Consider the following 27,874-nt stretch of genomic DNA (forward strand, 5'->3'; position numbering starts at 1 on the left):
CTCTGCTCTGGCCCCAAAGCAGAGAAAAAACTGGCTGCTTTCAGTTGGACCTCCTTTCCAGCAGCTCCAAAGGAAAAAAAAATATGTCCTTTTTAAAATCTGTTTTTCTGGTTCAAAAAATCTCAAATTGATCTCAAAAGGATTTCAGGTTAATCCCACCACTCTGCCACCATGTCAAGGTTCCTTCGCCACTCTGAACTCTAGGGTACAGATGTGGGGACCTGCATGAAAACCTCCTAACTTTTACCAGCTTAGGTTAAAACTTCCCCAAGGTACAAATGAATTTTACCCTTTGCCCTGGGATTTCTACTGCCACCACCAAACTTTTATCTGGGTTTATTGGGAAACGTAGTTTGGACACATCTTTCCCCCCAAAATCCTCCCAACCCTTGCACCCCACTTCCTGGGGAAGGTTTAGTAAAAATCCTCACCAATTTGCATAGGTGACCACAGACCCAAACCCTTGGATCTTAGAACAATGAAAAAACATTCAGTTTTCTTACAAGAAGACTTTTAATAGAAGTAAAGGAATCACCTCTGTAAAATCAGGATGGTAGATACCTTACAGGGTAATTAGATTCAAAACATAGAGAATCCCTCTAGGCAAAACCTTAAGTTACAAAAAAGACACACAGACAGGAATAGTCATTCTATTCAGCACAACTCTTTTCTCAGCCATTTAAAGAAACCGTAATCTAACACATACCTAACTAGATTACTTACTAAAAGTTCTAAGACTCCATTCCTGTTCTGTCCCCGGCAAAAGCAGCATACCGATAGACACAGACCCTTTGTTTTTCTCCCTCCTCCCAGCTTTTGAAAGTATCTTGTCTCCTCATTGGTCATTTTGGTCAGGTGCCAGCGAGGTTACCTTTAGCTTCTTAACCCTTTACAGGTGAGAGGATTTTTCCTCTGGCCAGGAGGGATTTTAAAGGGGTTTACCTTTCCCTTTATATTTATGACAGCAGGGGATAAAAATGCAGGGGCACTCAGTTTCCCCCCTCACTCCCCATAAATTATGTGCTTCTCCACTGTTCACATTAGTGCGAGCCAAGCACAGTGGAAAAAGAGGTTGGGCAAGCACCCCCCACCCAGCTCTGCTGATGCATCTCTGTCCTGAACTGAGACACCATCCCAGAACTGCTCCAAACCTGGGTTCCCTATACCCACAGACTTGATCAGGCTTACTCCTGACCCACAACCCACCTGGCTATTCCAATGCTGGGCCTCTCACGCATAGTGCTGCTGAGACACATCTCGTCTGCCCCACCACATGCCTTGCTATCCTGTCCTGGGCCTTTCCTGAGACTGTCAATCATCTGAATTTTGGGACTGAGAAAATGCCCCTTGGAGAGCTACCTGTGGCCTAAAAATATTTGAAACCCAGATCTATGGAAGGGCAAACAATAGTTCAGTAACCCAACAGCCAAGCTAGCCGCCAGCCACAAATTAATAATGCATGGTGACATAGCTGGCGTTAACAAAGCACATGATAGTCTTCTGATATCCCTTCTACAATGTAAGTGCCACCAAGGTATTCAGGATCTTATGATGTGCCATGTAGTGTAATGTTAAATAAAAATATGGAATTCTGTGTAAAGGGACAGACAGTTTGGCCCCTCACCCAGCATAGGCAACTCCTGCCCGGTGCCCACTGTAATCACCCCATTCTGCACACAAACAGCTTGGGGTTAGCATCAGCAGTGACTGAAAGTCGTTGCCACCTGCTGGCTGTTAAATATCTTGTGTGAAGGAACTGCTGGGTCTCTGTCCAGTGCCTAGTGACACAGGTGTTCTGCTCACAATTGGCAGCATCACAGTCGGAGCCCCCACTTTCTTGTTGGCAGTCACCACAATGGTGTCAAGTACTGACTAGGCTCTAGAGGGGCCCCATCAGGTCAGGGATGAGGAACAGGGGTGGAATGGAAGGGATAAGCGGCAGAGCCACGACCCATGCTGTACCTGGTCTGTGGATGTAGGGTTTCAGTCTCTAGGAGGTTTCCCTGTGGGACTGGCTCTGTTAATCCTTGCAAGTGTGCTCACTTCTCTTCCTCTTCTCCTGGCAGATCAAAGAGCTCTTTGTGAGTTTTGAGGACACTCCCCTGGGAGCAGCATCCCTGGCCCAGGTCCACAAGGCGGTGCTGCAGGATGGGAGGACAGTGGCAGTGAAAGTCCAGCACCCGAAAGTTCAGGCTCAAAGCGCCAAGGACATTTTGTTGATGGAGGTAAGCCAGAGCACCTTCCGTGCAAACATGCTGGGCCAAATTCACTCTAGGTGGCCCTTGATGGGCCAGATTCACCCAGATGGTAGATACCACTGATCTCTATTGGGGTATGAGCATAATGACCTGCGCCCTGTATCCCAAAACGCTCTACAAAGATAAATTATATGGTTAGAGCCTTACAAAAATAAAACACAAAATCAGTGAGGGCTGCACTGTCAGGGATGAGATTGTGTGGATGGAGGGATTGGAGTCTAGTGCTGGATGAGCAGATGGGGAGAAAGGGAGCTGGGGGGAGGGGAAAAAGAAGAGAGCGAAAAGGTCTGTGAGAAAGACCTGAGTAAGTCCATGGAGGTTTCAGAAACAAGAGGCCAAGTCCTGAAATCCTTACACTGGCCCAACTCCAGTTAACTTTGGGATCTGGCCCAAAGAGGGCATTTTCTGACTGGATTCTGAAATGCATGGGGAGTAACTAGAGTTGTCTGATCATGGGGATGAAGAGGTTGTGTTCTCCTGTGCTTGTGAGAAAGTGGGCAGTGGCATCCTGCACATTCAGGGGTCCAGAGAGCAGGACCTGGGCAGGCTGAGGAGCAGAGAGTTGCAATAGCGAAGAGGAGGAGGAATGTGCCCCTGGCATGGTCAGACCTGCTCAGCCTGCAGGTTTCCTTGCAGTCAGGGCTGTAAGAGTTACAATGAAAAAATTATTCCCTTTGACTGATATTTCTGATTGCATCAGTCACTCTGACGAGATCTCTTCTGCACTTTGCGTGTGAGTTACATAGAGGCTACCAGGATGACCATGGCATGCTTCGCTTAAGTCCAGGACCACATGGAAGAGGCTGAGTAGAGTCAGGGCAGGAGGAAGAACAAGAAAGATGACAAAGTGTGAGATCGGGACAAGAGGAAATTGTGTGTGAAGGATCCAGGGTCCAGACCCTCAAGTAGGTCTACACAGCCCATGGGAGTGAGCCTCCCAGCTTGGGTGGACAGACTTGGATTAGTGGGGCTCACGCTAGGGCCCTAAAAATAGCTGTGTAGACAGTGCTTTGAAGTTGCGGCTCGGGCTGTGAAGTCTGGGCCAGCGGGCTGTGTAGATATACCCAGCGGCACATTCTCTCCATTAACATAGGCAGTTACCAGCACATTCCCCAGTGTGTAGCTGTGACGTGCTGGATTGGATTTCTTTTTGCCAGTTGGACTATTAGGAGACATTTAAATAAATACATTTACGACTCTTTCTTCTCTGTTTTGGAAAGCTTGAAACTAAAAAAATCTATTTCCTTCCTGAAATGTATTATTCTCCTTCCTGTTCACATACTCTGGTTTGTCCCAGTAGGGATGCCAGCAAGCGTCTGTTACGTATGCACTCACATTACTGTAGGGTCACTTGTGAGTGCTAGGTTGTTGTGAATGCTAGTGCTTGTTACTGTACAGTTGCTCATGAATGCTCCCGGCATATATTGTCTTGTTTTTGAAAGGTTTCTTGTAAGTGCTGAGCTGCACACGTTGGCTTGCTGTTATTGTAGGGTTGTGTGCCTGTGCCTGGCCTTTGCCATGGGTTTTTTCAGACTCTGTTTAGATTCATGCTGATTTACATCATCTGAGGATCTGGCCCTTTAAGAATTACACATACTTTGCAACTAGATAGGAGGTCGCATTTAGGACCATTTAAATACTGATTGATACAGTCTCCTACAGAGAGTGATGAGAGAGAATCAGAAAAGCTGGATGGAAAATTTACAATTTCACTGCCTTTATTTGCGGGTTCCATAGCATCATTGCTGACTCTTTAAAAATCAGGACAGCACCTGATAAATCCAGAGGGAGATCCCACTCAACTCTCCCTACATCCACCTTATTCCAGGACTGTATTCTAGACAGCTCTTGAAAAGGGCCAGACAAATTGTTATTAAGTATGTCCTTGTTAATTTTAAAGTCATTAAATCGACTTGAATCATTATTTTAAAAAGCAGAAAACAGCGTGTAAATGTTCGGCTCACAAGCATTAGTGCAGTAATCCTGCAGCCCTGGAAAGTTTTTGTGCAGATGTACACGGAGATCACTGGTTACATTTCATTTGGGTGACATAACTTTGAGAGAATTTATGCCCCCAGACATAATGGGAGAAAATCATTCAATAAGATCTGAAACCCAGTGATTACATTTTTAAAAGGACACCGTAGACTGAGTTTAGGACTGACATTTAGATAAGAGAAGTTGGAGGGGGGTGTGAATAAATGGTTTCACACAGCTGAACAGGAGCAGAAATGGTTCATTAATTTATTTTTGTTTTACATTTCAATGGTATCTGCTTTTCTGTGTGTTGCAAACATTCCCACTGCAGTGCAGGAAACCCTAACTCACAGTGTTGAGCCAGGAAGTGAAACAGTCTAGATTCACACACAGACGGGTCTATTTTCATTTTCCTGGCTTAGTGGAGAACAAAACAGATGGTATAAACCATGCAAAGTGAATTACTTTTTATAAAGTCTTTTCATTTTAGGACTCTCAGGTGGCTTTAATAACAAACTGAATTTTTTTTTTTTTAAAGATATGGGTCCAGATCCTCAGCTGCTGTCAGTTGGCTACTGAAATCAGTAGAGCTGCAGCAATTTACACAGCTTTACTTGAGTTTTATGCTGACTGTGTCCCTTAACTGAACACAGGAATTTTTTGCTAGAACATTTTATAACTAGGATTATGCCACCAAATGCAGTCTCTTGTATTTGAAGAACCATCTTGCTGGGCCATCCTCTATTTCCTCTAGGAAGGACTGTCCATCACTTGCCCCCCTAGATTTCCTCTTTCTGGTCTTGTACTTTATTAAGTATTTGTGTAAACAGAAATGTCCATTAAACATTTAAGTTAAGATTTGCAAAGTCGCCTAAGGAGTCTGACTGCCCAGTAACTATTCATTTTAATGGGAACTGGGTATCCAGATCCCTTAGGCAGCATTGCCAATTTCAGTCTGACAGGTTAATAAGTCAAAACCCCAGGACAGCTGAGGGTGGGCTCTGACCCTCGAAGGGAGTGTTTTTGCAAGGGCTGCAGCCTTCTATCTGTAAAGAAAATTGGCCTTCATTTCTGAACTGCCCAGTGGCATTTTCCTGTGTCCGCGAAGTTCTTGCTTAGCAGCGTAAGGAGTAACGTAAAGGTGACAGGCCTTATTTTAGATGTTCCTATTTCACATTAGCTGAAGGCCATTAAATGAAACTGAACAGTGATTCATCAAATCACAGGAATCAGACATTCAAAAAAGACCTTATGGGTCACTTAGTCTGACCCCTTCAGGGACCAGAGTGATCACACCATACAGCCTATCCTCCAGGGCTTTGCCTTGTCTAGTTTTAAACGCACCATGCAGTGGGGCTCCTACTGCTTCCCTTGGGTGGCTTTCCTACCATTTAACAGCTCAGCAGGCATGTTGGTCACAGCTAGTGCGGGTGCAGCAGACCAGACCTTGTCTTCCAGGAGAAGGCCATTGCATTGCCCTGTTGCACCATGACAGTGCATTAGCCCCAGAGGTATTTGGAGCGGTTTGGTTTTTTGGTCCTCAGGCAATGTGGGACAAAGCAGGTTTGCCCTGTGACAACAGGGGTAGGTAGGGGACAGGCACTTCCTGTGACTCGTTCTCTCCCTTGCCAGGTTCGGAGCACTGAAGGTGGGAGCTGTACTCAGCCTCAGTTAAGAGCAAGGGGCTCCTGACTGGAGAGGAAAGCAGCCAGGTGCAGCTCTGGGTGCTGGGAGCTGTGTATTGCTGCCGGGTCCTGTAATGCTGCCTGCTGAGCAGCTCGGGAGCAGTGGTGCAGCTGGTCCGTCACTTTCTTGATTTCAGATTCTCTTGCTGACCGTGAAGCAGATCTTCCCAGACTTTGAGTTCATGTGGCTGGTGGATGAAGCTAAGAAGAATTTGCCCCTGGAGTTGGATTTCCTCAATGAGGGGAGGAATGCTGAAAAGGTGGCCCACATGCTCAAGGACTTTGATTTCCTGAAGGTAGGAGAGCGCGTGCATGTCACACGTGTATGTGCTAATTTATGTGCATGCGCAGGCAGGAGTCAGGGATGGCACATCAGCTCACTGCGGGAGGACAATGATGTATAGCAACAATCTTCTGTTTTGAAGTGAATGTAATGCTGGTGATAGTGCTGGATCACCAGTGCTGGAGACTGACGGCCCGATCAGGCCCATCAATGTGCCTCATCCGTGACCTGGAGGAATGAGGTGGAGTGAGAGGGGAGTTCAGTTCCCATGGCCCAGTCGGTGCTGGGCTTCTCTGCTGAGACCAGCTAGGAACTGAGTTGAGACTCACCAACTCGTTTTCGTACTGCAGGCCACTGAAGACCTGGCAGATGGTAACAGCTTTCTGTCACTACCACGCTGGGCTGGTTCAAACTTTGGATTTAGGGATGAAAGTCCCTGTACCCTGTGACTCATCGTCTCTGAGCCAGCCAGCCCTGCTCACATCTGGGTTAGATTGTCACCTCCTGGGCCAGGGAGATTGATTCCATCAATTCTTCGCCTCGTCATGAGCGCTGTGAATTTGCCATTAGCTGCTGGGCCATCTGATGGCATCTTTCCTGGGTTTCCTCTGAAGCAAGGGCTAGAAATGGAGTTCAAACAGAAGAGCTGGGCTGTAACTAATGAAGTCAGGTTGGGACAGGTATGCTGAGCGAGAGAGCCCATGCATATTGCAGTGGGAGGAAGGACACTTCCCCTTGAGTCCACCCCCACTGCACACAGACACCCTCATCACCCAGTGTACGTACAGAACCCCTCTCCAGGTGTGCACATCCATAGCCAAACACACAACTCCCTTATGCACACACTGTGTCTACCCTATGTACTGATGCACAGCTACAGCAACACACACATCTGTCTCCTCAAAAACCACCACACTTATCTGCCCACATGCACACTTACGTAGTCCTCTCATGCTCATCACCATATAGACAGCCATGTGTGTATGTGCGTACGCCCACAGGTTCCCCACTGAAATGTTCAGGGTGTGCACAAATTCACCCCACATACGCACACTGAAATGCGCATGCACAACGCCCATCCTCATGCTTCCACATGTGCATACAAACACACCTTTTCATATGCACACTCAGACACTGGCATGCAAATGCATTTGCACACACACACACACGTACGAACAAATGCACTCACATGACACAAGCACATATGCACGCATGCATCAGCACAATTCTCTCCCTTTGCCTTTCACTTCCTGGTGGAAGTGACAGATGCCCAAGACCATGTGAGTTTTCATCAGATTTTGCAGGGTGTTGCTTCCCTCGTCCCTCCTGCCTGTCCTGCCATTCCTCATATCCTGGCTGTGGACATGAGACGATCCTTTTGGAGCTCAGTGGCATCATGTGACTGCTTTTCCCTAGACACAGTTACAACCCAGTAGGACATTGGGGTGGCAGGAGACCAAGGACCAACAATTCTGCTGAGGAGATGCTTATCAAAAGTGATGCATCTTGGAGAGCTGTGTCCATCGCTGTGTAAGTAGGATATTATGGAGTAAATCCCCATGGACATGGCCAATCAGGTCCTCATGGTTTAAAGAACTGTCAGGATATTTATACAGGTAACAATAACAGATGGCAAGATGGCTAAATAGTGGATTCTCCCATCTGACCTGCTGATTCTGAGATGTGTTCATCAACACGTAGGCAACAGGAGATTTGGGCTCCTGTATCATTAATTTTCCTTAACACACAACTAAGCTAGGGAGTGGATTTTTGCTGTGAACCCAGTTGAGCTTTTAAAGCCAGAGATAAATTGTTTCCATGCACTGGCATTATAGCCAAACATCTGTGAGTAATTCAAGAATCACCAAAATGTTTGTCTCACATCTCCAAATGCTTGTATGGGGCTTAGTAACCCTTATAACCCTCCACTGTAAATCTCAAGATGGGGATGAGTGTCAGCTTGGAATTGAAATCCTCTAAGGCCATTGGGATCAGTGTGTTTAGGAGCTAGTGCTGCAGGTAACTGCAGGAGCTTGGGAACCTGTTAATTTTGGAGTCCGTGTCCAGTGGCTGTGGGGCTTTTAACTTCCTGACAAGTTTCAAAATAATCAAAGTCCAGATGGGATGGATCTAGGGGAGACTGAGTGTAAGTGCCCTTGTCTTTCATGTTGGACATATGGCTTCAAATCCCAGGCAGCCAACACATGATGGCTGTAGGGAGCATTGCACAGCAGGACTGAGGGGCCCTGGAAGAGCTGGCTGAAAGGGACCCGGGACAGAATAGCAGGGGCTGCTAGGGGACAGGATTGAGGTGTGGTGGGCATAGGACTGGAATAGCAGGGAAGGCTGCAGGTCAGGAGTGACGAGTATTCATGGACCTGTGAGGAGAACAAGAACTGGAGTTCTAGAGGGCAGCAGATGAGGTTGGAGGCACTTTCACTAACCACTGCCCCTCAGAACTGAAGTTATAAAACAAATGCAGTCAGCTTAGGGGTTGTGATGAGCTACAATGGCATGGCTGGTTCCCCTGGCCTCAGTCATACTAGGTGGGCAGCACTGCTTCCCTCTCCCAGGCTTGCCTCAGGGTCATGGACCCTTGCTGTGGACGGTAGTGGGCCCACTCCGTAGTGTAGAGTATCCATTCAGCTAAGGTGGCTCCCACTTAGCCCTGCTACTGGAGGGTGCCGTGAGGTGAAGCTCTTTCCAGTGGGAGCATTGGCAATCTGGCTCGCTCGGCGACAGCAGGAGTCTCAGCCTGCACAGAACGTGGTAGGAGATGCAAGCTGGTGCTTATGGAAAAGGAGCCAAGCTGGTTTAGGACTCCAGTTATGCCGAGTCTCCGTGTAACACTGGGGCCAGTTACTTCACTCAGCCCGATTTACTGCAGCTTGAGCAGAAAGCACTGTGGCGTTTTTTGCGGTTGTGTGACAATGTCACATGTGCAATGAGATGCCTACGGGTCTCCCAGGGTTTCCGTGACAAACCCCTTATTTGTGAGGCTTAATTTTTCTCCCGTTTCAATTGCTGACAGCCTGAAGTGCATGGCGCTTGTCTGCCTGGGCCCATTGATGTTCCAAAGGGCACCGTCGAGATACTAATGATGATTACTTATCATTTATAGAGCTGTGTAAGTATGCACTGTGCACAACAAATAAGAACTGGGGTTCTTGCCTGGAGGAACTGACAGTGTGATTCAGACGCATGCAACAGGTAATAGTTAAATGTCTGACCCTTAGAAGGGCTGATCGTCGAACAACACCGACGAACAACAGTGGATGTCGCAAGTGCTCAGTGCCTTGGAGAGTCAGGCCTTATATGTGGACAGGAGATGGAGTTGCTGAGACCGTTGTGGTTTTAAAGTGCCTGGTATTATGTCTAGGTGCGTTGTCTCTGCCCACACTCACTGTGCTGAGGGGAGAGGCCTGTGGTCTCCAGTGCTTTTCATCAGCATTAAATGCAGTTAAAGTAACCAAGGAAAAGCACCCATGTGGGTGGATGTGTTGGCATCCCTTGTTGCATGTAGGGAGAGAACATGGGTCCCTTTTCACCTCCACTATAAAGTTCCTTTCTTCCTTCCTCTTTTCCTCACTGGTGCATGATTCCCTTGCTGTTGCTGTCCCATGATTTGGCCGAACGTTCCATTGTCCCATTCCAGGTCCCTAGGATCTACTGGGAGCTGTCTACCAGGCGCGTCCTTCTCATGGAGTTTGTGGAAGGTGGGCAGGTGAATGACAGGGCCTATATGGAGAGGAACAGCATCGACGTCAATGAGGTAAATTGTCACCCATCTCTGAGGTCAGATGCTGAGGGTGTTGCATAGAGATGGAAATGGTGATGTTATTAGACGTGGTATCGCTGAGGCTGATCGTCCATGAAGAACCAAAAAGGGATGACACGCACATAAATAGAACAGCATCTGCGGTGGCACATCTGAGAGAGAACTCTCAATTCTTGTGCTTCAGGGCATAAGAGATGACCACTTGCTGGGATCAGAAAGGTTCCCCCCAACCCATCTACCCTGTAGGATTGCAGAGTAGTATGGATTGACTAAAGGGAGTTCACATCTTTCTCTGCAGTCTGTGCTGTGGTTCGTTGTAGGAGACAGGACACTGGGTGAGTACCTTGCTCAGATAATAGGCGGACTGTTGGTTTGTTCCATGATGGCAATTCATGTTATCCTAGGAAACAGAGTCACCTTCTAACACAGCATCCTTCCTCTTCTCTCTTCTGCATTTTGGCAGGACTTTAACCTTCTCTAAAGTGGGGGTGCTGGTGGGACTTTTGCCTTTAAGTTGAAACATTGTTGGAATTTAGCTTACGTCCCTGTCATAAATATAAAGGGAAGGGTAAACACCTTTAAAATCCCTCCTGGCCAGAGGAAAAACCCTTTCACCTGTAAAGGGTTAAGAAGCTAGGATAACCTCGCTGGCACCTGACCAAAATGACCAATGAGGAGACAAGATACTTTCAAAAGCTGGGGGGAGGGAGAAACAAAGCCTCTCTCTCTCTCTGTGTGATGCTTTCGCTGGGGACAGAACAGGAATGGCGTGTTAGAACTTAGTAAGTAATCTAGCTAGATGTGCGTTAGATTCTGTTTTTTTTAAATGGCTGAGAAAATAAGCTGTGCTGAATGGAATGGATATTCCTGTTTTTGTGTCTTTTTGTAACTTAAGGTTTTGCCTAGAGGGATTCTCTATGTTTTGAGATAGATGTATTTACCATCCTGATTTTACAAAGGTGATTCTTTTTACTCCTATTAAAATTCTTCTTTTAAGAAACTGAATGTTTTTTTCATTGTTCTTAAGATCCAAGGGTTTGGGTCTGTGTTCACCTATGCAAATTGGTGAGGATTTTTATCAAATCTTCCCCAGGAAAGGGGGTGTAAGATTTGGGAGGATTTTGGCGGGAAAGATGTTTCCAAACGGACTTGTTCCCAGTAACCGGTGTTAGACATTTGGTGGTGGCAGCGAAAGTCCAAGGGCAAAAGGTAAAATAGTTTGTACCTTGGGGAAGTTTAAACCTAAGCTGGTAAAAGTAAGCTTAGGAGATTTTCATGAAGGTCCCCACATCTGTACCCTAGAGTTCAGAGTGGGGAAGGAACCTTGACAGTCCCTAACAAGTTTTAGGGGTCTCTGCATGGCTTTGGATAGCATCTTTTGAAAGAGCCATAGAACAGAGGTCATAGCAGATCATGGTTATTAAAGAGTTTGCAAGAGTCACAGTGTTAACCTTGGTGTGCTTCTCAGATTCCAATTGCGTCATTATATTCTGCTTCCCTAAATCTCCTTCCCTAAATCTAGTCCCCTCTGTCGTTGAAACTGAGAACAGTTTTCCTCATCACTTCCTGTCCTAAACAGTTGTATAATGTTGCTACACACTATTAAACAGCTGCCATGTTTCATCCCAGAGGTGGCAGCATTTCAGTGAAGGGTGAAGTGTTTTCTATGTATGGAAGTTGATAAAGCATTTTGGGTTCCTTGACATGAAAGGGACTGGAGGAAAGCAAGATATTACCACCTGAAAGGGCTGAGAACAGGCCGGGGGGAAGGTTTTTGAGCCATTGAATGATGTGTCAACCCTCCCTTCCCAATCTGTGAGTGTTGATTGAGTCTGTGCTGCCAGCCTTTTCCCCTGTGCACTATTGATGAGCCTCAAAGCACCACTTGGTTGACTAGCTATCAAAGAGCTACAGCATAAAATCAATTGTACTTAATCTGTCCCTCCGCTCGTCTGAAGTCTGGACGCCTCGTCCCTCCCCTCCCTTTTTATCCGTGGCAGAGTTCACTCACCGTCAATTAAGGATGTTCCACAGAACAGCTGGGGGAAGGGAACTATGTGTGTGTTAGCCCCTTCTAGGCTAGGAAGTTGTCTGTATCCCCTCAACTGTTCCCAGAAGGCATCAGACACCTCCCTGACTACCGAGGCACACAGAGTTGTCAGGGCAGCATTGGGCAGGTGGGGACCAGGACTAGTGTCTTCCTACCCTTCCCAGCTGATCTGCATTTCACCTGTTCCTTTATGTTGTAGTGAGGTGAGCCAATGAGAGGCAACTGTCCCTTTCCCAATAAAGGGAGGCAGCTGCTTTCTGAAATATGTCTGCTGGGGAGTTCAGTTGGGAAAGTGTGAGGAACAAAGCAAGGCAAACATTGATGCTGAATTTGAGAGGAGGCACGCCCTTCCCAGCCATAGGCTTCTTGTCATGTCGGACAAGACAAGGGCAAGTGCAGAATACTTTGTATTTTCCTTGCAAAATGGCTGGTCAGGCCCCCATTTTTATTCAGAGAGCTTCCTCACCCAGCTCCCCCTGGCAGCTGACAGCGTAGTCCCTCACTCACTTGCACACACGTTCTTTGCATGGCACATGCAGCTGGCTGAGACAGTGGAACCTCTCTAATAGCACTTGCACCCAAGTGCAGGGCTCCCGTCTGGGAGCTGCAGTTCAGGCCCTTAGCCTTGCCATGCACGTTTGCATCCCTAGGCTGTGTCACGGGGTTCACTCACTGCAGGTGCACCTCCTTGTGGCCAGGCATGGTGTAGCGGCTGTCTCCCCAGTGGCACCCACTGCCAACGGTTGTGCCGTCGCTGTGGTGGTCTCTCTTCCTGCAGCTTGGCCCTCCAGTCAGGTAGTGCTTTAGTCCACCCCTTCCAGGATAACAGAGTCCAGCCAAGCTATAGTCCAAAGACCTTACAGCATGTCTTCCCTCTGTCTCTGGGCTCTGTGGTCCTTACTGTCTTGGGGATTCTGTCTACTCTTGGTTCCTGCCCAGAAACTCGGTAGTTTGACAGCAAGGTTTACTCCTTGCTGCCTCCCTGGATGGCTTCTTACTTCTTCTGTTTCCCCAAGAGTGAGTGCAGACTCTCTCCTGGCAGCCCCTTTCTATTACAAACTTCCCAGCTTTATAATCACCACCCAGCCCCTCCCCAGCTGGTCTTCATGATCAGTTCAGCCTAGCTTTCTCTGTCCCTCTCTCTTGCAGGTGCTGCCGGGTATGTTAATTGGCCTCTCATGCCCACGGTAACCCCTTCTGGGCCTGTGTGGGGTACGTGCCCCATCACAGGTTGGTTGAGGTCTGCATCCGAACCCCACAGCATTGGGGATGTGTCTCATCAGCAGTGTGCACAGCACACACATTGCCTTCCTTGTGTAGGCTTTGCTATAGGGAAGTTGCCTTGTGTTTACCAAGATAAATGCATCTGTGACTAGCGCTGTGAAATGTCTGGTCTGTGAAGAGCTGTCCCAGTGTGACTCACAAGGCGCTGATGGTTCATTGACTTTGCAAGCAAGGGAGACTAAAAGAGCCTGGTCCCCAGCAGATCCTTCACCCTCCTCCGTTCACCTTAACCCAGTGGGGACTTCGCAGCCTTGCTTTGATCAATCACATAATCAGGCTTGGCCACCAATTTGTTCCAGACAGGAGCAGCCAGCTCTAGTCATGGAAACATAATTAGGAAACATCTCAGCATGGTTAGCCCTGAGATCCAGCCTTTCCTGTTGGACTGATCTCTGTGGTGGGTGCCTGTTCCTCAGCACTCAAGCTGCTCTGTGAGAGAAACTCCTTTCAGAGTGAACTCGATGCTGGTGAGTGGTGCCAAATTGACAGCCTGAAGACTGAAGGCCTCTCTGCCTTCCACTGCTCTGAAGCAACTCCTTCTAGGGAGGAGCGGGGAGTTCACGTTCCATGACCTGTTCAGTGTTTGGCCTCACTGCTGGGGCTGGTAACGTAGAGTGCCAATGCCTGACTTGAACTGGCAACCTAGAGGTCTGGCACTTAAAATCCATAGTGAAAGGTACTTTAAAAACACCATAGACAAAGAGAGAGAGAGAGAGAGCGGACAGCTCCATATCCCATTATCTCTTGAGCCCTCTGATCCACCCTGCTCCTTGCTTCTGCCCTGAGGCTGCACTGGAATTGGTAACCTAGAAGAACAAGGGTCTATATTTCATGCCCAACCCCCTGAGCCAGCCACTTGGTGACTTTTCTTAAAGACTGGGGTCAACCCTCTCCCTCCCTGCTTGCTGCTGGAGCCCCCATATCTTGTATTGTTAGGGTCCGGCCAGCATAGAAGAGCTCCTGCTGCAAAAGAGCAAATCAACAAGGAGCTCCATTGATATTTTGGAGATGGAGATTGTCATGCTATAAGTAGGGATAGCCTTTAGAAAGATGTGACCACCTACTAGCTTGATTTTGGCCTGCTCCCAGAAAAGGCCTAGTCAGCCATTCAGATGTGCCTTCTCCCTTCCTTTGGGGAGATGTGTCTTATGCAGCTCTCTTCACCCTGAGATAAAGTCCTTGCACAAAGCCTGATGATAGGAGAATGTCAGAAGCAGAGATGAGTCTGATCCACAACATTCTGATCCAGATTGTAACATTCCCCAAGTCTTGAGGAGTTTGGATCTGGGGTTTGGTTTTGGCCCATTAGAAATAGGTCCCAGAGCAACATTTGGATCCACATTTGGAAGTGAGCTTCTCCAAGTTCTAGGGTGGTGGGTCCACCTCAGCTCTGGAAACCTGGAGAGTCAGTGCAAGTTGAGCCTCCTAAAATCCAGCTGCTTATCTGACTCCTATCCTAACAGCTTGGGGTTGCAAATTTGTCTGGGAAAGCCCGGGTGGGGAAGTGGGGCAGGCATTCTTGTCAGCTTTTCAGGGTTTCCTGCTCCTGATCAGACTGGAATCTCCACAAGCATTGCCTTTCCCTGGGGCAATTTGGTGCCCGGATGTAACAGAATAATATAAAGACTAAGCTAACTGCACATTTTCCAATTCACAAAAGCTTTTGGTGGCGTGGAGGATGGGAGGGGTTTATTTGGAGCCTTGTTGGAAATTTGAGCTGGCTCTTATTCCAACTATCCGTATTTACACTGTTGGGAAGGCCACATTACCACATCTCAGCATGTTGGTGCCATGTTGAGATGAAACCTCCCAGTATGCTGGCTTTGTGTCAGCCTCAAAGATATTGTCGTGATGTTTCCCGTGGTTGGTTTTAAAAAAGGTCTGCCTCTGTGGGGTGCAAAAACCCATGGGCTATTGTTGGCCTGGTCAGTCGGTGCAGTTACTGCAGCTCTGTGCTTGGACGGAGTATTTACGCAGGCCATCTCGATTCCTGTAGACACCACTTAGCTGCTCACTTACACACGTGCAGTTTTAAATAAACAATTAACTCTTTTATTATCAACAAAACAATAGTATGGAGCTGCGGGTAAAATTTTTCTCTCGGGCACTCTTCTTCCATAGCGTTTTTAACTGGGTGGGGAGGAGAGGAGACCTTAGCAAGCAGGATTTCTCTCATGCAGTAACGCAGCCTTGAAGAGCAAGCTGAGCCTCTCTCCTCTAAATGGAAAGGATCCCTGAGGTGAAAGCTCCCTTCAAACCAGGTTACTGACATTTACTTAATGCTGTCTGTAGCGGGATTATCATTAAAGCTGCCCAAAAGCACATTAATCTCTCTGGAGCTGTCCAAGCGCTGGACTGTAATGGCATTTAATCAGAGAAGGCTTTGATTTCTAAAGACAAGTGCAAACACTGAAATATCTGCCTGTGGAACAGTTACCTATTCATGTGCAAGCACAGCTGAGGAGGAGAACACAGCTGGGATATTGACGGTGGGAGGGGAGCATGGGTCTCAGAGAAATTAGCTTGCTGTAATCAAGAGGCAAGGAAGGGTGTGTGGGGATAAGACCGGGATCTATTTGGAAATGGACTGTCTCTGTTTCAGGAGATCAGAGCATTTGTGGGCCAGGACAGGGGAGAGCAAACAGGGATCCAGGAACTTATGGCATGTTTGCTGCAGGAAAGTAAAGAAGAATGAGGCTGTTTAGAATACGTCCTTCTAAAGAACCCCCTCCCTGATGGAGCAGGTGCCCCCACGCTGCACGCACTCAAATGTTAATCGACTCACTTAAAGAGACTTGTCCCCATAAAACTTGCAGTCCTTCTTATCCGAACCTTTCTGTTTGGGCTTCTCCTGTTTATCCCAATGGAGGTTCTGTTACCTGTCTTACCCAGAGAGCTCTTGGTCAGCAGATTGTGCAAGTTGCAGGTGTTGTAAATGAACATACAGCTCACGGGTTGAGCTGTAGCTGGTGTAACTAACTAGCACAGCTCAACTGTCCAATTGTAGATTCCACTGAGAGATTCACAACTTGTAGTTTGTGCTGTGACGATTAGTTACACAAGCCATCCAGTCGGGGAACACAAATGGTACCGTGTGCCTCCTGTCGCTAGCCACCTGCCTGTAGATTGTGAATGTTACAAATAACATTCAGTCAATGATATATTTTATATTCATCAAAAGTAAAAGCAAACCACTAAGAAACCTAAGCTGAGTAACTGCATGCACCTGTTGCTATAATCTTTGTTCTTCGACACCGCATCTCTTTCTTGCTGTTTGCTGTCTCCACACATTGAATAATCTGAAATAGTAAGCTCTTCAGGGGTGGGACCGGTTCTTCCTCTTTGTTTTGTAAAGTGTCTGGCACTCTTCTGAGTGCTGAAAAATACACAATGTGAAATGTTCTCTTAAGGTGGGATTCCTCACTGTACCCAGTACCAATGTAAGACCTATGTGTCACTTATACGCAAGTGGGATTTCCGTGGTGCACTTGGCTAGCCCCCTGCACAGAGGTGGAGTCCTCCGTTGTGTATACCAAAGCTGGACCCTCTCATTTCTTGAGCATGTGTGTTCATAATGCTGGAGTGTTTGCAGAAAGGGAGCACAGAAAAGAATGCTGAAGCGGTCAGCTGCTTTTGCTGCTTATACCTCACCCTTCAGTTTGGGGAGCAGTTTCCTTAAAAATCATTTTAATTTGCCCCTGCTAAATCTTAGTGCAAAAAGTGCCAGCCACTAGAAAGGGGAGAGAGCGAGCGCGAGAGCTGCTACTGGCAATACAGGCTCCTGAGCAGTACAAAGACACCCAGCAAATGGTTAAAACAGAGACGAGGGCTGTTCAGACTGTAAGTCAATCTCAAGCATCAACATCAATCAGTTCCCAAGGAGTCTTGGAGATGCACTTTACATTAAATTCAAAGAACTATACTCCATATAAAGCTAGGGGAAAGTGAGCCCTGACTCCATTTCAGATGTCACAAAGTTAAAGCACAAATGTATACAATAAATAAATAACACCTCTATGCCCTTCCCTACCCCGCTCCATAGCACTTTGCAAATTCTAATGAGTTTAATCTTGCAACTGCTCAGGGAGGTGATTAGTATCATTCTCCCCATTATTCTGATGGGGAAACTGAGGCACCGAGAGGGGAAATGATTTTCTCACAAGCACAGAGTGAGGCAGAGCTGGGAATAGAACCCAGGAGTCTTGAATACATCTACATCTTAACTTCATCCTTCTTCCTCAAATGTTATCTCAACGTGACACTGTGTCAGTGTGCAATGATAAGGTTGTACTACACAAAGATGCTGTATCTTGATTTTAACTACTCAGTGTTGGAGAGGAAAGCTCAAGACCTATGGTCTCTCATCCCAAACCCTCACTGAGGACCATTTCAGAGCCATGATGCTGAGCAGCTCCAGATCAGGGCTTTACGTCTCCAATGCCCTTTCCTAATTTCACACCAGTTTAACTGGGTCTCTGCAATGGCAGGATTTTTTTTTTTTAAATGACCAAAAAAAGCAACACACTCACAAATCCAATTAACCTTCGATTAAGGTTCCAGAATCGATGCTATTCTTTTGGCCTGAGGAGGTAATATTGAGCCCTGAGAAATGAGCTGCACAACGACCTTTACTTTTAATGAGATCAATAGAAGTTAGTGTCGCCATCTCTTAAAATAATTAGCAAATATTACAGATGAATTAGGGCAAACAGCTAGTATCTGCTCCTGATCTAAAGAGACAGGAACAAATGCAGGAGAGACAGGAAAGGACACTGTCCTATCAGCCAGCACCCCCGGGATTCTTCTGTGACAGGCAATGAGTTCAGGGCTTTGTAGCGTCCTTTGATTCTTTTAACTCTTTCTTTGTTACTGTTACTTGCCCCGCCAATTTTGTGGCATGTTGTCTTAACCATTTAACAGCAATGGTTATAGTTTGCAATATTTTACATTTTAAGGCTACAGTCTCTGCCCTAGCCTTACAAATTACATGTTTCTTCTCCATTCTATTTTTTAAACTCTGTGGGGATTTGCAGGGAGGAGTTAAGGGGGTTCCCTAGCTCATGGTTTTTTGTCATGTTAGATTGTGATTCCTACAGCTTGCTTACTCACCAGATCAGCGGTCGGGGTCACCAGTGTTGTCAGACGCCACCAGTGTGATGCTCTGCTCTATCCAGTGTTGATAACAGTCAGCTGCGTGCGTGTGTTTCCTCTGTGTGCTGCCCCGGCTCTGCGCAGATAGCTGACACAGCAGACCCCGAGAGAACCCCCAATGACTACAGACTCTGATAAGGTACAAAGGCACCCGGCCAGGTTTAATGTCAAATGAAACACAGTCTCTAGCTCCCCGGATCAGATGTCTACAGTTCTGCTAGTACATATGTGCTACCTGACAATGGACACAGCTCAGTCAGCGGCGGGACACTCCACTGCTCCCTAGGCCGGACAAAGACACCGCCCCAGGGATGTATTCTTATACACAGGTACAAACAAGTTACACATCACTCCTGACGTACTGAGGTGCAACCCCGCTACGTAGCAAGGTACAACCGCTCTACACAGTAAGGTGCCGCCTCTCACCTTGTACATGTTGGTTTGAACAAAACAACTCTATCCTTCATCTTACCCTTTTGCCCCTGTCTTTGGGGTAGGTCAGCTTGTTCCTTGTTAAGTGTGTGGAATGTGCAAGTATCAGAGTGTTCTGGTATCTCTAGCATCCAGTACCTTATTTATTTATTTACTTATATATATATACAGATATTTGCTGCATCAGTCCTTTCCTTGCCAGCTGCCTTGCCTTGCCTCTGGCTCACAGCTTAACTGTGCTTTATGTTAGCAAAGTCTTGACCATTACTTTAGTTCAGGCCTTAGGCCTCATACCAGGTCTCTGATATAAGGGTTTATGTTTCAGGGCCTCATCTTACTACAATAGCTACTGCCACTCGTTGGGGGTGGTTTAAGTATGTCAACAGGAGAGCTCTCTCCCGTCGGCATAGAGCGGCTACACGAGAGATCTTACAGCAGCGCAGCTGCATCGGTACAGCTGTGCCACTGTAAGCTCACTATGGTAGACCTGGCCTCAGTAGCTCTTTTCCCTCCTCAGTGTTCACACCCATCAGATGTTTGTAGACTGTTCTTGTGTCCCTTCCCTTTCATCCCTTAGCCAATCTAGACATCGTTAGCTCTGTTAATCTTTCCTCCTAAGTGTATTCCTCCTCCCCCCTAATCATTTACCGTGTTGTTCTCTGAGCTCCTTCCAGTTTGTCTACATCTTTCTGTTAATAAGGTGCCCAGAAGTGAAGGCAGGATTCCAGGCATGCCCACGTTATTATTATTTATTATTGTATTATTGTATCACAGCAACATCTAAAGACCCTGGTGCTGACTGGGGCCTCACTGTGCTGGATGCTGTGACCTCTCTGTGCCATGATGCCATGCCTGGGCTGTGCTTCCATAGATCACTGCAAACTGCTATCTAATTCGTTGTCGACCATCACCCCTATGGTTGGGCTCTCTCAGCCTCGCAATTTGCCAGATTTCTCCCTCCCAGTGAGTAGCTGGTTCTCAGGGGCTATTTTCCTATATCTGTTAGCTGCCTTCTTCCAAGTTGAATCTCATTTTATTCCCTGTTTTTTACCTTGCTGCTGGGTCAGTGTGGGAGGGATAAGGTCAGCAGTGATAAGGGTGGGACACCTTATCCAGGACCGGCAGCACTGGAGTGTCTTGAGGGGGTAGATTGCAGTTTCCTCCAATTGATTTTCCAAGTGGTGTTTTTTTGTTTTATTTTTAAAGAATTATATGCAGTGAATTGATCGTGAATATTCCAGAATCAAAATGGGTTGCATTGTGGTGATTGGTCAGGTAAAATCCTATGCTGTTATTTGTGTTCCCTAAGTGGATGAGCATTCAAGCACTCCCGGCACAGACTGTGACGCTCTGGGACTCCCTTTCTGTGAACCATTGATCATGCCACTAAAGCTTGGTCATGGGGATGTTGGTGGAAAGTGAGCACAAAAGAGGCAACTGTGGCCAAACCAGCAAATTCCCTTTGAAATTCCAGCCACATTCACTGGAAGGAGTTTGTATTAATAGGCACAGACTCACAGTCACGTGCGTATGCTTACTGAACAACACACACACGGACATGCAGCGCATGCTCCCCGTGACACACATGTGCACCCACACAGACACATTACATACACCCTCCTATCACTTGCTCTAAAGCCCATGGAGATTCCAGTTCTAGGGTCTAGCTGCAGCAAGGCCTCCATGCAGCTAGCTGGGTGGCCTGAGTCCCAGGTGCCTGCTTCCCTGAGTGTGTAGGGCAGGAAGAGGGGTGATGTGCTATGCAGCTGCCAGCTCAGCTGGTCTCACACTTCAGCTGGACATTCTGTGAGGGCAAAGGCTTCTCTAGAGCAGGCTCAGGGAAAGGCTCCGATGTGCCACATTGGCTGCTCAGGGCTGCACTGAGGGGAGAAGGTAGAGGGACAGGAGGACGGGCAGGGGATCTCCTGATGGAATCCTAGTCTGCTCACATTGTAGGTCCTCACAGCACTTGAAGAGGAAGGCAGGGTATAGGACATGGGTGTTTGGGATAGGAATTCACTTGTGGGTAGCAGTCACTGGGTTGGGGCTCCTGTCCTTCTCACTTACACCCTTTTTCTGTCTCACTCCCTGCATTGTACTAGCACTTAGGTGGGAATCTGGGCCCTGACTTAAAGGGCTACCCAACTATTCCAGCTCTGGGCCCTCACACACAGCTTTGCCGATGCCCATCAATCCTGACTTGCAGTAACCCTGGCTATTCCAAGCCTCCAAAATCTACAAAGTTTAATCTGAGACAGCGAAATTTAGTTCACTTTGGACCCAAGACAGAATTTGAACCCAGCTGTCCTGAATTGAAAAGCTGATGCTGTAATCTGAGGTGAAGCCGGATCCATTCCAACTGGTCTGTGAACCCAGCGTAGGTTCTGTCCCATCATCTAAATGAATTAACAGATTAAGAAGGACCTTTTGTGCTGCCTTTCCCTGATTTTTGTGCAGTTATTAGCTGGCTCTTTTAACACACCACAGCATGTTGTACTTTGATCCCACCAGCTTTCATAAACTAAACAGGTTTGATCGGGGTCAGTGCTTGGATCACTCTAAGTATCACCTAGTTGTTGCAGTGGGTTGTGTTGGTGATTCAGGTGGTGCTCTCTCCCTTCAATCAATACTGGTAATAATGCCCCCATGTGATGTTAGGGGTCAGTACTGGCCCCACTTCGTTAGCATGGTGATAGGGGAGCTGTGCTGCTGAAGATGTTGTTGATTCCTCACCAGTGGGAGTCATTCAGGAACTTTCCATAGAAATTGGGGTCTTAATTCCAAATTCCAGTTTGGGTGGCATTCTGATCCTCCATAGTCATCCTGCAGAGTCAACAAAATATGAGGATCTTCGTTTCTTGTCCTAATGCGACACTGCGCACTGTAGCTCTGTGGCTGGCAAACAGCTGCCTCATCCCACCCCAGAGGCGGATGCATTTCAGTGGCTGGCAAAGTGATCCCTGAAAAGCACTATGTGATGTTTATTTGTGCACAGGTGTTTGGCATTTGAATCCCTGTTGCCCCTTTTTTTTTTGGGATCCCTTTCTCCTTCCAGGGGGGCTGCCTGCGGTGAAGGGTTTAGCATGCTGGTTACACTGTATTCAGCATGGGGAGCGGTAGGAATCGTTTATAGTGATTGCCTTTTAATTGCCCGTTTGGTGTCCTGCGGGGGGCTCTTTGGAACTTTCGGGGTGGGGGACAGCTGTGAGGTTGGGGCTCGGGTATGTGTTACTGAGGGGTTGCGCGAGTGCACTGGGGGGCCTGGCGCTGCTCCTGCCCCAGCGAGACACTGGGCTTAGGGGCTATTTACTTACTCCCAGGAGGCTTTTAACTGTGATAAAATCACCCGCTGATAAGGTGGCCAGAGTATGGGGGGGACATGGCCGTGACAGGATGATTTAAACAGCCTCTTTCTGTCGCTTCATCTTCCCAGACATCATAAATCAGATTAGCACTGGACTGAGGAGGGGGTGGGAGGAGGACTGAGCAATGTAGGGAGGGAGACACTCCCTTTATAGAAACCAGCCATAGTCTCTCCCAGGCAGACCCCACCCAGAGAGAAAGATGCCTCCCTGTCTGTCTCAGATGTGCACCCTGGGACAAGACTGCCCCATCCATTCCCAGACAGATGTTCCTCTCCTGTGTCTGTCCCTTGATGCCCAGTTCTGCCTTGACAGATGCCCCAGTCAGACACCTTCCACCATGGCTGCTCCAACATATACCTCCTCATCTGCCCCTGTGTCTTTCCTCTCCACTAATGGGTGCCCCTGTTTCTACCCAGATGGAGCCAGCCTTTGTGCCAATTCCTTCCAGTTATGCCATAGACAATCACTTTACACTTGTCCCCACAAACCCCTCCATGTTTGTCCCATGGATGGATACCCCCATATTTCTGAATGCCCCAAGCCATCAGACCCCAGGGTATGTGCCAGGAGCTGGCTCCTCACTGCTCCCTGTAGTCATCAGTCCCTGGCATACATGCTGCAGGCAGACTCTCCCCTCCCCGTAGTTGTTAGACCGTAGAGTAGCTGGCAGCCCCATCCCGTGCCGTGACTGCCTACTGTCTCTTTTCAGATCTCTCGCAATCTGGGGAAGCTGTACAGTGAAATGATCTTTGTGAACGGATTCATACACTGTGACCCGCACCCGGGCAATGTGCTTGTGAGGAAGTGCCCAGCAACCGGCAAGGCCCACATTATACTGCTGGACCATGGGCTCTACCAGGTATGTGAGCGTGGAGAGTGTTGGGAGCCAGCAGGCTGATGCTATGCACTGTCTTTGGGGAGCTGTCACTCATGCCTGTGTGCTTCAGGCCAGAATAGAGCTGAGAGTCTCCTATGTCACCCAGCCAGTCATTGCCCTGGTGAATTAAAGAGGCACCCCAGGTGTGCCGATCCTCCTTGTGGATTTTTCCTATAGCTCCTACCACCCTTTAATGGGATTTTATGCCTGGAAGCTTGAAATATCAGACATGGAGGTGATTAAAGGCGCCCACTAGTTGGGATAGGTTTTCCCCTCTGTGCCCTGGTGCTGTTGATTGATTTCCACTGGGGAACATGGCCCTCCCGCCCCAGGTCCTGACAGAGAAGTTCCGCTTGGACTATTGCCGGCTCTGGCAGTCCCTGATCAAGACTGATATGAAGAGGGTGCAGAAGTACAGCCGACGGCTAGGGGCAGGTGACCTGTATCCACTCTTCGCATGCATGCTCACCGCCAGGTCCTGGGACTCTGTCAACAGGGGCATTGACCGGTCTCCAGTCACAGCCAATGAGGTAAGTCCTGGTTGCATTCTGTGTTCCTGTGGTGTCTTTCTCCATTATAACCACCTAGTTAATTGACATTAATATTAATGGCTGCCCTAGCAGGCCTATTGAGAGGCTGCATGGAGAGCTGGACTAAAGGTGGCCTGGAATCCCTTTGCTATGCACTTGAATGGCTGAATTTAGTCCCCTAGTCTCTCACACACACTCGTCACAGGTCAGTTAAATTTCCCATAAGATTTTCTTGATTAAATAAATTACCAGCTCTGGTAGAGGAAACCTTTGTAAATTAGCCCTTCTCTGAAAATTTTCCTGAGTGCAGCTGTGCAGGGAGCACACCAAGCTGGGTATGGGGCAGAGGAGACATCGGGGCTCGGCGCGGGAGCATAATATATATTAGTGTTAATTGCTAGTCATGTGAATGACTGTCAGCGCTGATGCATGCTTATCAAAAATCTTTGGAAATGACAGAGGTTGTTTGGTACGGAAGGTAAGTCAAGGTTGCTTAAGTGCAAATCCCATCAACCCAATCATGAAAAATCTGGAAAATCACCAGTTAAGTTCTTCCTCTTCCTTCTGTCCACGTGTCACGAGTCCTTCTATACTTATGTACATCTGTCTACAACTCACAGCACCCACCTTCATCACACTAATGAACAAATTGGCAACCATGTTGTTTGTAGAAGAAATCAGGCAGGCGTATGGCAGTAATAGGTGGGCCAGTGTTTGTGGGGGGAAGCATGTTGTGTCCCATGGCTTATTTTAATTTGGGTGTAAGAAGCTTTCGTTATTGTAGTGGCAAAGTTCGGCAGGAGGGCAGGGGTAGAGGACAGAATGAGCTGGCTTTGAATTGCTTGGTAAGCGGTGTCTGTGAAGATGTAATATGCAGGTAAGAATTCATAAAGAAGGGTTAAAATTGGCTGTTGTGAAATTATGTGGTGGAAATTCCTCGCTCTTTGTGGGTTCGTGCTTGATTTTTGTGGTCAGAGTTAAGGTTTGCTCTGGTGGGTCACAAATACCATACTGCTCCCCTATGACACCAGGAGGTGAGTTTACGTTTAAAGGGAAGGCAGCTCCTTTCTTTCGGTTTTGGGGTGAAACAGAGAGGTTAATAGCAGCAGCGAGAACCAGACATTATGGAGGTAGGTACCATGTAACACACAGCTCTGATGATGCTCTTAAATGCTGTCTTGCAGCACCCTCTGCTTCTCCAGATCTGCTGGCACACCGGAGGCCTTATCTTGTGTACCATCTGCTATTCCAGACTTTGTCCTTTTCAGAAAACACCAGCTATGATGACATAATGTGGTTGTTTTGTGATGGGGACAAATACCCTTATTTAGCACTAGACTGAGATGTACCAGACTTATTTAATTGTGATCTGTGTGGGATCCACATCCAGGGGGAATGGTAATGTAGTAAGCATGCTGGGGGAAGGGGGAATGAATAGTACTTATCCCGTGAAATGTGTGCCCGTGCCCACAGCGCCAGCTTCTTCCTTTCCCCAGGGGTGATCAACCCCTGTTCAGCCCCAGGCCCCACCACACTCCACCCCTTCCCCGAAGGCCCCACCCCTGTCCCGCCTCTTCCCACCCTGCTCTGCTCCCACCCCTCATCTTCTGGTCCAGTTCCACCCCCTCCCCCAAGCATGCCCCGTCCCCCCCTCCCCCAGCTCCTCTTGCACACCACGGAACATCTGATCGTGGCGCGTGGGAGGTGCTGGCAGGGAGAGGGAGGAGTTCATCGGCGGGGCCACTGGCAGGTGGGAGGCGCTGGGGGAAAAGTGGGGAGCTGGCTGCTGGTGAGTGCTAAGCACCCACTAATTTTTTTCCGTGGGTGCTCCAGCCCTGGAGCACCCATGAAGACAGCACCTGTGCCCAAATCAAATATGGGAATTGCTCATCACCATCCCCCAAAACACCCATGTTTCTATCCAGGCTCTGAAGGGCTGACATTACCCCATTACGAGGTTCAAGATTCCACTTGCCGTTTTAACTTGTTGCTAGGAAACTCAATGAATATCCAGGCCCTTGCTCAAATTCCCAGATTTTCGTGGAAGCAAAGGGTAAAAATACAACTGTGATAATCTCAAACACACAATTTTTTGATCTTTAAATTTCTGCTCTCTCTGGAACTGCCGTCTCATGAGTTGTTGAGTCCTATAGATTGTCAACTGGCATAAGCACATGCCCTTATTGAATATGTTTCAGATTACCCAGTAACATTTAGCCTAAAAGGAAGGGGGTTTTTTTTAGTATAGTTAACCTGTGGAACTACTTGCCACATGATATTAATGAGATAAAGATGTTACGGATAACAACAACAAAAAAAGGATTAGATATTTTGTATAAAAGGGAATATCCTCTGCAGTGATGGTAGTTGGGATAAATCAGGGATTTTCAAACTGGGGGTCGGGACCCCTCAGGGGGCGCGAGGTTATTACATGGGGGGTCGTGAGCTGTCAGCCTCCACCCCAAACCCTGCATTGCCTATGACATTTATAATGGTGTTAAATATATAAAAAGTGTTTTTAATTTATAAGGGGCGGGGGGTCGCACTCAGAGGCTTGCTGTGTGAAAGGGGTCTCCAGTACAAAAGTTTGAGAACCACTAGGATAAATTGATGAGGATCCTCATGTTTCAGGGCATAAGCTGGAGTCAGGAAGGAATTTCACCATAAGGGATAATGTTAAACATTTAGGTATACTGAGAGTTATTAAGCTGCCTTCTGAAGTAATTGGCATTGGTCACTGTCAGAGACAGGACACTAGATGAGATGGATCATTGTCTGAAGAAAGCAGCAGCAGATAGGGTACTGGACGAAGTGAACAACTGGTCTGACCTGGTGGAGGTACGCACCAGACTTATGAGACTTGTTATGGTTCTGCAAGTCTTGTGTACATGATAGAAGGGTCTCAAAACCAGTATGGGGGAAAAGTACAGCCCCAGTCAAACCCACTGTGGAAGAGAAATTATTTTATAACTGTCCCTTCCCCCTCCAACCATAACCCTCAGGGCCGTCCCTACCCATACGCAAAGTATGCAGCTGTGTAGGGTGCCCTGCGCAGCTGCGTGCTGCTTCAGCCCCTGCCTCATCTCTTCCCCATGGCCCCTGCCCCAGCCCCGCCCCCACTCCCCTGAGGACTGCAGCAGGGCAGGGCCTGCACTCACCTGTGGCGGGAAGTGCAGCAACCCAGCTCCTGCCGTGCCACTGGTGAGTGCTGGGGCTCGGTTCCTCCCTGCCCCCCAAGCCAGCACCCCGTGGAGACCTTGGGCCTCACATCCCACCTTGCGGGGGCACTGCATAGGGCTCCAGAATAGCTAGGGACGGCCCTGATAACCCTGATTCTATGTAAGAATCTATTTCTGCTGCATTCTGCGTGTGACGTGCTGGGTTCTGAACCCTTCAAATGCTCCAGTGACCTTTTTCTGGATTTTCTGGTTCATGCCACAGCTGCTGGAGGATGCAGGGAAAGCCCATGTGTGTGAAGATCCATTACACTGCCCTAGGTTCATTGGGATTCTTGTTGAGTAGGACTGACAGCTCTAGCAAGAGCCAGGAGTGTGTAAGCAGGAAATGGACAAGCTTCCCCACAACGGCTCAGCCATGCATCTCATTCCTGATCTGCAGCACCTCCTGCAACTCCAGTCCTAGGCTCCCACACATGCAGCTCTGCTAGTGCACCTCTAGGCTCACCCTGCTATCTCGGTCCAGGCCCCGCTTTGCCAAGGAGGGAATATTGAGATGGGGTTGATCCCTGTTACGGGGTTGGTTTGGTTTTGGAGGGAGAGCCCATCTCTGGTAGCTCAGAGCCCCCCCAAAGAGTTTGGCTGTAGGCCAACACCAGGATTCATCGCAAGGCTTCTCTTTCCCAGGATGTTCCTCGTATGGTTGTCAGGGAGACCGACATGAGGGACAGTTGCCTCTTGGGCAGGGTGTTTGGGGCTGGAGTCAGGGACACTGGGAGCCCTTCTCACATGCCAGGCGTTGGGCACAATCTGTTCAGTACTAGAGCTGGACAGGACTCAGTTTTCCTGTACTGCAAAAAGAATTCAAAACTTCTTCCTGTTCCGCACTGAGACAGAGCCCTTACATGAAAAAGGCACTCGCAGAGAACAGCAGCCAATTGCCCAGTGGTTAGGGCCCTCACTGGGGATGTGGGAAACCCAACTTCCAGTTCCTGCTCTTTCTGACTGGAACCCAGCTCTCCTGCCCC

At 48.0% G+C, this 27,874-nt stretch overlaps 1 protein-coding gene across 6 annotated transcripts in view; it reads left to right on the forward strand.

Moving 5' to 3' along the window:
- The window catches only part of ADCK1 (aarF domain containing kinase 1), a 142,142-nt gene that overhangs the window by 101,553 nt on the left and 12,715 nt on the right, over positions 1 to 27,874 (forward strand). For 5 of the 6 annotated variants that reach the window (XM_073349309.1, XM_073349315.1, XM_073349311.1 and 2 more), the window contains 5 exons: positions 2,067 to 2,225; positions 6,058 to 6,216; positions 9,859 to 9,975; positions 22,973 to 23,122; positions 23,473 to 23,670. In XM_073349309.1, coding sequence (XP_073205410.1) covers positions 2,067 to 2,225; positions 6,058 to 6,216; positions 9,859 to 9,975; positions 22,973 to 23,122; positions 23,473 to 23,670 — 783 coding nt within the window. The remainder of the gene's footprint in view (positions 1 to 2,066; positions 2,226 to 6,057; positions 6,217 to 9,858; positions 9,976 to 22,972; positions 23,123 to 23,472; positions 23,671 to 27,874) is intronic. The other variant, XM_073349313.1, reaches the window with a different exon arrangement.

The sequence above is a fragment of the Lepidochelys kempii genome, chromosome 6 (assembly GCF_965140265.1).
Source record: "Lepidochelys kempii isolate rLepKem1 chromosome 6, rLepKem1.hap2, whole genome shotgun sequence".
NCBI classification, from domain to species: Eukaryota; Metazoa; Chordata; order Testudines; family Cheloniidae; genus Lepidochelys; species Lepidochelys kempii.